This window comes from Dendronephthya gigantea, unplaced genomic scaffold (genome assembly GCF_004324835.1).
Source record: "Dendronephthya gigantea isolate DGI-Jeju-01 unplaced genomic scaffold, DenGig_1.0 000136F, whole genome shotgun sequence".
Taxonomy (NCBI): Eukaryota; Metazoa; Cnidaria; class Anthozoa; order Malacalcyonacea; family Nephtheidae; genus Dendronephthya; species Dendronephthya gigantea.
Window position 1 is genome coordinate 303488 of NW_021163146.1, and position 9635 is coordinate 313122.

At 37.4% G+C, this 9635-nt stretch overlaps 2 protein-coding genes across 2 annotated transcripts in view; both read right to left on the reverse strand.

Annotated features, from left to right (window-relative positions):
* LOC114536451 (proto-oncogene tyrosine-protein kinase receptor Ret-like) overlaps positions 1 to 234 on the reverse strand; it is a 27300-nt gene extending 27066 nt beyond the window's left edge. The window contains exon 1 of the mRNA XM_028557813.1: positions 73 to 234. The gene's annotated coding sequence lies outside the window, so the exon portion shown is untranslated. The remainder of the gene's footprint in view (positions 1 to 72) is intronic.
* LOC114536452 (ephrin type-B receptor 1-B-like) lies at positions 208 to 7649 on the reverse strand. The gene is made up of 3 exons (XM_028557814.1): positions 7089 to 7649; positions 6096 to 6254; positions 208 to 413 (listed from the first exon to the last, which is right to left on the reverse strand). Exons 1-3 carry the CDS (start codon positions 7570 to 7572, stop codon positions 208 to 210), a joined length of 849 nt encoding a protein of 282 aa, XP_028413615.1. The 5' UTR covers positions 7573 to 7649.
* Positions 7650 to 9635: the final 1986 nt, after the last annotated feature.

Consider the following 9635-nt stretch of genomic DNA (forward strand, 5'->3'; position numbering starts at 1 on the left):
TAAAAGCAATATAGGAATTGGGCTAGCGTGAAGGAATGTGATGTAATAAACATTTTACATTTAACTCATTACCTTTGGTTTTAATTTTCTTCTCATTGTATCTCCAGTTAGTCTTATTGATGCGGTCACTGTAGTAAATCTTGGAATAAACTCTGAAATGGTATTCTGTATTTTGATCCAGACCATGTATTATCACATACGTATGATTCAAAGATCAGTTTGTGATGGTATAAACTTGACTGATCTCCCACACGGCTCTTCACATAGTGCACTATAACTGCTCGATGGACATTTATTGCATACGATTTCATAAACGACATCTTGGTACCGCATCTGTGGCCGTTGCCAATGAAGCGTAATTGTAGTCTCAGTTCTCTCCACAATTTTAATGTTCCTGACTTCCGAAGGAATTCCTGGTCAACATAACGTTTTTCTGTTACTAGGCTATTTCATTTAAATTAGAACATTATTTAAATTTTTAGTGTGGTTCTGATAAAGTGTCGGACATATTTTTTTTCAACAGCTTGGAAATAGCTAATAATATAATATACACTGAGTAAAAAAACGAACAGGGTTGTTGTTTATTTTAACAACTATATAAAGTGGTGTATGTTTATCATATGCGGAGCTTTAGGTGCAAATATTGCACCAGATAACGGTTTAATTCGTAAATATCGTGCACTTTAACAAAGTCTCAAAATTAAATCCGTAAAAATCTCCAAATTATATCTAAATTTTAGAAATTAAAAAGACAACCTCGTTCGCAGGGCCTTTTGGGACTTTATGAGAAAAAAGAGGAAAGGCCCTGGGATCGGCCGTTCAAAATACCCACATTTCGTGGGTATTTTGAATAAGCATAATTTATCATAAAATTTTGCCTAACATTTTTAAAATGCCGGCGTCACGTAGAACGGATAATATTGTCGCATTAAAGTGCCTATATCACTTGTGGGATTTTTACGGATTTGAATAAAGCTTGAAAAATTAGTTATAGCTAAGTTCTAGAACCTTTTTTGATAGAATTAAATAGTTTCGAAAATACGTCGGTTGGGGGGACCCCACTCAGGAATGATTTGCAAACACGCCGTCTTTAATAATGTAAACATGAAAAGTTTCACTGGCGATATAGTTTGCGCTTTTGAAGAAAAAAATGCGGGAACGGTGCGTTGTGTATGGCTGTAGCAACTGGGCGAGTTTTTCTCAAAATATTTTACGTTATTGGAAGATCGAAGTAAAATTACAATTGATTATATTATGTTTGGCTGTTCCTGAGTCCCAGGCCCCCGAGCACGACGGAAATTTAGGCAAATCGTCATGTCTACATGTAAATATTTCCGAAACTCTTTAACTATATCAAAAAGGGTTGTAGAACTTGTAAACTAAGCTCTCTTTAAATTCATAAAGATCCCACAAGTTCTTCAAGCTCTATTTAAATTCATAAAGATCCCACAAGTGATATAGGCACTTTAGAGCAAATTGGAATTGTACCATTTCGGATTAATTACAAAATATTCCGCCAATTACACATAAATTAGGGAAAATCGTTTAATCAATTAGAAGTCAAAAGCGGTTGGCCGATCCCAGGGCCTTTTCACTGCTATTATCCCAACCCAGAATCAAGGTAAATGGCCATGGGAGCGAGGTTGTTAAAAAGAATCTAAAAGATTAAAATCCCAAGAATTTGGCAAAAATCTTAAAATCTCATGATCACAACTAGTGCACTTCCGTGTTGAGATAATTAAAGGGTGAGGTTTTTACAAATGTTCTCCTCACTGGAGATTCATGCAAGATGTCTTAGAAGACTAATTTAGGTACCAAAGAGAGAAATGTAGAGGGTCAGATGATCCAAACGCTCAGCAAGCTTGGACATAATGACCTTACCATTGTAAGACAACGAGACATTGCTCCAGTAATATGTGATAACGTGGGAAGGCGGTATGAAAACACGAAGTGATACAAGGTCAGCACCAAAGCCTGGTAGTAAACTTGTATGGAGGAGTTTGTATAGGGTATTCTCTCGCATTTGAACGCATATTTCCCCATTGAATAAGCCCTCTCCAAAAGGTTCTAAGAAAACAAGCATTCATGGAGGGCTTAATAGAGAGATTACAGGACTTACAGGGTGACATAGTCACAACACGTGGTCGAAGGTGCATGGACATCCATTTAAAAGTTCCGCTTAGTATAACTTTAATAACGATTCGTAACACATTTTCGTACATTGTTTGTAGAGTATAAGTTATAAAGGCTACAGTCAAATGTCGAAATCAACATCACTTGACCCGAGCGGCTCAAAACTGGATCAAAATGAAGACAAAATCACTGCACTGATCAACAGTTATTTCAGTTCGACACTGAGACGAATTCGATTAACAACGTCACAAAACTGTCGAGTTTTGCTAAGGGAAACAGTGGCCAGTATGAAAACATCATAATTACAGAAAAGGGAGGCCTGAAGTGGTAGAGAAACTGGAAGACTTACGATCACTTATTAGCCGTCTACAATTACATTCAGGAACTTGGTCGAACTCGGGTGGTCACTGTAAACAATTTGAAAGCAAAGAAGTTTCAAAACGTTGGTGCGTAAACAACGGAACCTTAACAGTGAAGGTGGATAAAGCTTAAGAAATTAAGGAAAAACTCCTAAAGTTTGATAGTAATCAAGAAACGCAACCGTTGTTAACCGAGAAAGTCCAAAGCCCAAAGGTTATAAATTTGAGTTTTATGCAACATTTATTCGATGCAAATTTGCATACAACATCACGAAGCGATAGCTCAACCCCTAACGTGTCCGAAATAAACAAAGAAAATACGGCTTATACTATTGTAGTATTACAAGATGTTATCAATGATCTTAGACAAGAAAAGCAAGAGCTAAGACGTGAAAATGGAGAGCTAAAGGAATATAATAAGGGAGTACTGCAATCGTTGACCGACGCAAGAGCTAAAGTCCTTCAGCTCCAAGATGAAAAATCAAGTCTTCTAACAGCATTAACACTGATCCAACGGAACCAGCAACACTCGAGGAAGGGAATATCGAAGAGCTGAAAGCTGAAAACAAAAACTTAAGAGCTGCCGCAAGAGCATTGCAAGAGGAGCTTGATAATAAAGCAAGGAAAGGAAATCAGGAGTTTACAGATACGAACGAGCAGGGCAGAAGCACTTAAACACCTGAAACATCAAAATCAGTTCTAAATCAGTTCCAAGTCCTTTTTGAAAGTAACCACAACGATGATGTTATATTGTTACCATCTACATCAGTAGGAGAGCCAGAAGTTGGTCAAAACGGTAACATGGCAAAAATACCAGCACAAAGCTTCCAGATGGAATCACCAAACCTAAAATTTTACTCGTCGGTGATTCAATGATAAAAAATATAGATCCTCATAAACTCTCTAACAGCTCAGTTCGAAAACTAAAATTTCCTGGTAAACGGGCTGAAGAAATGGCAAAAGATGTTCATGCGGCCCACATAAATTGTTCCGCCACAGAAGTAGAATCATACACGCAGGCACTAACAATCTAATAACAGACACAAGTAAAGAATGCTTTAAAAACATCAAACACTTAAGCAGCACAATAAAGAACAAGTTCAAGGCTGCGAAAGTTGCTATATCCAGCATTATCAACAAGGAGGACATTGATCTAAAGTTAAAAATTGACGAAACGAATAGATTATTGAAGGAACTGTGCCTGAAACAGGGCTATACCAGTATACCTTTATCGATAACGGTAATCTCGATGATACAGGCCTCAACGGCTCGAAATTGCACCTTAACGCAAAGGGTTCAGCCCTATTGGCTGTCCACTTCATCAAGTTCTTGAGAAATGAAAGAAACCCACGAAAAAGTGTTGGGGATTTTCCGAAGCATCTACAACAATTGGGAGAACTGCTGAGGGTTCTTATGCCACAGACAACAAAGAACCGAATGCATCGACATTATAAGTAATAATCAATCTGCTGTGCGGGAGTCTGAAATACTCTGAATCTGTTCTACCGGGTGTAAATCGTAAGTGTGCTAATCTTAAATACAAACCATTTAGAAAAGGCCTAGTAGTTATGGCCTCATTAAATATTAATAACCTCTTATGAACAGCTATATAAATATCTGAACACCAACAATTTGATATCTAAGATTCAATCCGGTTTCCGATCTATGCACAGCACATTACCAGCTTTACTAGAAACAACAGACAAATGGTCGATCAACATAGATAACAAGGTAGCAACTTGGGCCCACTACTGCATGTTAATAATTTATATTATATAATACCCTATTAAATTTAGAGCGTTTAATTGGTTGATGACGATCACATGATGTTGAATAGAAAGCCCCATTTCCCAAAAGTGCAATGGAAAGCGTTCCATTGCACTCTCCGGAGTGCAATTGTACTATACATTTTGTTTCACTGCACTCTTAATGCTTCTCGCACATATGGTTGTTGACCCATACAGTATGTTTTTTAATAAATTATATTTTTGAAACGAGACAGTCTATTTTGGTATTATATAAAACAAATAATGAATGTTTTCATTCGTGCAATGGTAAAAATATTTTCACTTGGTGAAAGATGGAATGTTCCATTCAACTTGGCTATCGCCTCGATGAATGGAACATTCCATCTTTCACCTCGTGAAAATATTTTTACCATTGCACGAATGAAAACATTCATTATTTGTATATTAATGATTTGCAAAATTGTCTCAATAGAGCCTCTCTAAGAATGTTTGCTGACGAAACTAAGTATCGAGGCAAAATCTGTAACTGAGCTTAAATGTTGCTGAAACAGAATTCATGGCAATCGGATCACGTCAAAAGTTAAAGATACACAACGATGAACAAATAAATATTGAAATTGACGGAAAGACGATAAAGAAAGTCAAAGATACGAAATCATTAGGCTTACAAATTGACGAGCATTTAATATGGGCACAACATTTGGACAGCATTTCTAAAATGATTGCTTCAGCCATTGGAGCCCTTAAAAGGATACGCCAGTTCATAGATACAAACACTATACCGTCAAAATTTACGGAGCTTTAATTCAACCGTATTTTGATTATTGTAGCCCAGTTTGGGATGGTATAAATACCACATTAAACGATAAGTTGCAAAAACTACAAAACAGAGCAGCCAGGGTAATCACCAAATCTCGATTTGATGATAGTTCCAGCGATCTTTTTAACAAACTAGGTTGGGATATTCTTTTAATGCTCCGGAAAAAACATAAGGCTGTAATGATGTTCAAAACTCTAAATGATTTAACACCGACATATCTTCGTGATATATTTCAAGTTCGCAGCACTAGATGCAAGTTACGAAATTCTGAAAATAATTTATTTGTGCCAAAACCGCAAACAAATTATATTAAACGAAGTTTTAGTTATAGTGGCGCAGTGTTGTGGAATGAGTTACCACTAAATGTACGATCATTATGCTCCCTTAACCAGTTTAAAAGAGAGATTGAAAATCATCTTTCTTTATAAAGTAGACTCCCGCGGCAATCTTGTAAATCAGTAATAGTTTATTTTAAATCGTCCAGTCTTGTGTAATTGTCCTATGTATACCTGTATTTTGTAACTTGTCTTTAAATGTCCAATAACCGTTTTAAAAATACTGTAGATTTTACCGTGGATAAATAAAGTTTTTGATTAATTGATTGATTGTTAAAACACTAGACAAAAACTCCAATTGGAAATTTCAGTTTTTTAATGACTGCTAGTTGACGCACTTGGCTGATCGACGCACTTGGCTGATCGACGCACTTGGCTGACGCAATTGGCTGACGCACTTGGCAAACCTTAAAATACCCAACCAAATTGTCTGGTATAGTCTTGTGGCTTACTTCCCTGTATCTCTTGCCATGTAACAACGTCAATTGCATGACGTTGAATCAAGGTCTCGAAAACTCGCGTTTTCAATTGCCTGACCTTGAATCATGCAATGTTTCGAAAACAATGTTGAAACAACGTTTAAATTTAGTTGTCGTCGTCGCGACGATTTCACCCTTAACTCATGCAATATTTTTGCTCGTTATTGTATCATGAAGGTTGTATTTTGTAAAAAACTTAAAAGTTGCCACTTTAAACTTACCAAAACATGGGGCTGTAGTTGAATCCATATTCGTATTGAAACGATAATAACCTTCCATGCATTCACAACTTGTTCGGTCTTGATTGTTTCTGCTGTTATTAGGACATTGTTTACAAGGGTCATGAGAATAGGTTGCTTTAAACCGACCGTCAGGACAAGCTAGATTTTAACAACAAATCAATTAGATTAGTCTATGGCCGTCAAAAGGGGAAAAAACTTCATAGTTCAAACACACACACGCACGCACGCGCAAGGATACGTTTAGATTAAATTCATTATCCTTCGGCTCAATAGACCTTTTAGGCTTGTATGCAAATCAACTCATGCATCTTAAATCACATGATGTGAAATGGTTAAATTTTATTTGCTATTCCATGGTCACAACATGTGAAATGGGTGAATTTGCATGCAAGCTGAAACGGTCTATTGCTTGACGTTGAATTAACGTCTTAAAAAAGACTCTTTCGTAAACTCTTTTGTAATTAAAAAGCGTTTCGTAAACTTTGTACCAAATAAAACGAAAAGAAACAAGATAAAGGATGACAGATATCTCAGAAGAACATCGATACAGCTCAAGACAAAGCGGCGTATGAAAAATATTTCATAATCTGCGGTTTATTTGTACCTATAATTTTTGGCTTTGTATGCCGTTTTGCAAAGAGACCAACATTGAAAGGCTATTACAACCTTTGCTTAAAATTGAAAAAAAGTGTATCTGAAAGTATAATTTCAATTTTAATATGACAAATATCACTACACACTATAAACTCTTCAGGGCGGGCTACAAGCACAGAATTTCATGATATATGTTTAGGTCGGGTTAACTAGCTCAGGAAAAGCGTAGGGTTGCTGCACGCATGCATTTCTAGTTCAATTTATTTCTAGCATAACAAAAGTTTGCCCTGTTTTTGCTCTCATATATTCGGAGAACAAATTGTTAGAATTTTATCAAAAAGCCGGGTGCAATTCACTCACTCACTGACAATTACTTACGCGAACATTCATTTAATTGATTTTTTTCCTCTCCTTTCTTGCAAAAGCATCCCATATTCTTTTCGATTTTCCATGTTCCATTATATCCACAATATCCAATAACTTGATCTGGCGACGCAAAATTTCCGGAACAATTTGCCTCTATTCTTTTCCATCCTTCATAAGGAGACGTGGTTTTCGGTATCAAAAAACCATTGAAATATTGTTCTTCACAAAAATAATAGTATACTTTCATGCTATAAACGCTCGCACACAAACCAACTGCTCTCACAGCTAACACGAGGGTGTTCAACCCGTTTTTTGGAAATTTCGCCACGACTCGGTAATTGTTTTCTAGTGTTGGGAACTCCGTTGGGTAAATTTGAAAAAAAAAATTAAAAAACATTTCTTTGGATATATCCGGTGGTTGTGAGCTTCCGTTATAGAGATAAATTTCCAAGGATTGATCGATATCGATGTTACGAAATCTGACGAATGTTCTCATAGAAAGATAAATCACATCAGCAAATGTATCTATTCCGATATTCTTTGTAACAAATACGGAATCTCCATAATCGCTGCAAGTCACCATGGAACTTTCCCTTTCATTAAGAGTCCACTATAACCAAATGTATAGTTTTGTAAGATTCTGAACTTTTTTCATTCCCATCCTGTCCGATTAACTTAGGACGTAAATCACCTACTTTTATCAGGTGTAATAACTCGAAAAATATGAAAACACCACGAAAATATAGCAAGAAAAATACTATAACCTTTGCTTCTGTTATAGCCCGGAAATCATCGAATAGTTCGGGTAATATGACACCGCACTACAGCTGTGAAATTTATATCAAATTACAAGGTGATAACAACCTGAATTAGTATAAAATCTGAAGTGACTATTGATTCTGTTTCGTTATTGGTCTTGGTCGCTACGGAGTCATATGACATCATAATTTATGAGAAAGCGCGCAAACCCATGATGAGTTGTACATGATGAACCACATGATGAACCTTTGCAAGGTTAGTTACCAGCAAAACCAGAGAAGCAAAATTTGAATACTTCGTGGAGATCTTATGGATGAGATTATGGATGAGATGATCAATCAACCTGGTCGCGACGCTATCTTTGAAGAACACGAAGAAGAGCTACTGGCTGAAAAGTACGACGGAAACCCACGATTTGATTGTGGACAAGTGCGCATCATGGCGATGATGGCAAAAATTAGTTAAAATATAAATTCGGTTATAACGCGCCACCGAGGGTAGAAGCTGTCAAAGGTAAACCAGGTGCGAAGAAACGACGTCTAGCGCTACCAGCTGACAAGGGCACTAATGAAAACTTACTGTCTGAAGCAGACAAGGACAATTCTGACTCAGAGTTACTGGCGAAGATGGCGAAGCGCCTGAGACTTCAAACACCTCAGCAGCTGGGGATGATATATTGAGTGAAATAAGTTCCAATATAACCAAGGAGCAGCGTGGCAGCGTCTTCAAACAACTTAGCATCAAATGTGGTATAACAACGCCAAAATAGACAAAACACTTCTCGACGTTTCAACCTGAGGGCCTTCGTCAGGAGAGCTAGTATGCCAAAATAAATAAGGGTGAATACATGGTTTGTATAGGGGCAAACACGTGATAAAAATGGGCTAATAGAAATGGGCCAATTGTTTTGATTTTATGGTTTCTATTGGCCCACTTTTATCACGTGTTTTGCCCCCATACAAAACATGTATTTCTCCCCTATTTATTTTCATACTAACTCCCCTGAAGTGTTTTGTCTATTTTGGCAGTTGTTATACCACATTTGATGCTAAATTGAGTGAAATAGCTCAAGATTACGCCGAAGGAGCCCAAACGAGCGATGATGTTAGCCAGAAGTTAGCTGAAATTGTAAACCAACCTTGCTCATCCAATTAGGAGGCAAAATTGAAGGACAAAAATGAACAAATATGCTCGGCTGCAGAATTGTGAGAAGCTCACTGTGCCAAGAATAAATCCCAAGATCTGGTCAACCTTGAACCATACGACCCGTGGGTCTGGTCTCAAATTAGTCAATTATCAGAAAACGCTGGTAGCGTTTGGGGTTGCTTTAACTCAATCCCCAGAAGCGCTGTTATGACAGGATATTCAGTTCCGGTTTCGCGAAAATGGAGCAGGCTCCGGATTCGAGTGAACCCGGAGCTGGAGTGGCTTGTTTTCATAAAAACCGATATGGCCGTTTCGCTTTTTATTTAGCTTTACGACGAGTTTTTGTACAAACTAAAAGATAGACAATCGAGAGAAAGCCTAGGAGAATATCCTTATACTTCTTAACTTCCTCTAGCTTGCGAAACCACGACAGGCAACTTGTGTAAAGTCTAGCCGTCTGATTTCATTCACGCACCCGTGGCATAAATTTAATCCCTTCGCAAAGGCAACACCGTCAAGCAAGTGTACACAAAGCGGCTCAAATCGACGAACGGCCATTGCATGTTATATACGCCGAGATTTTTCGCTGATATCAAGATGGCATGAGAGTGCAAGCCGTCAGAATTAAAGGAAAATGGCAATATATTTTTTTTC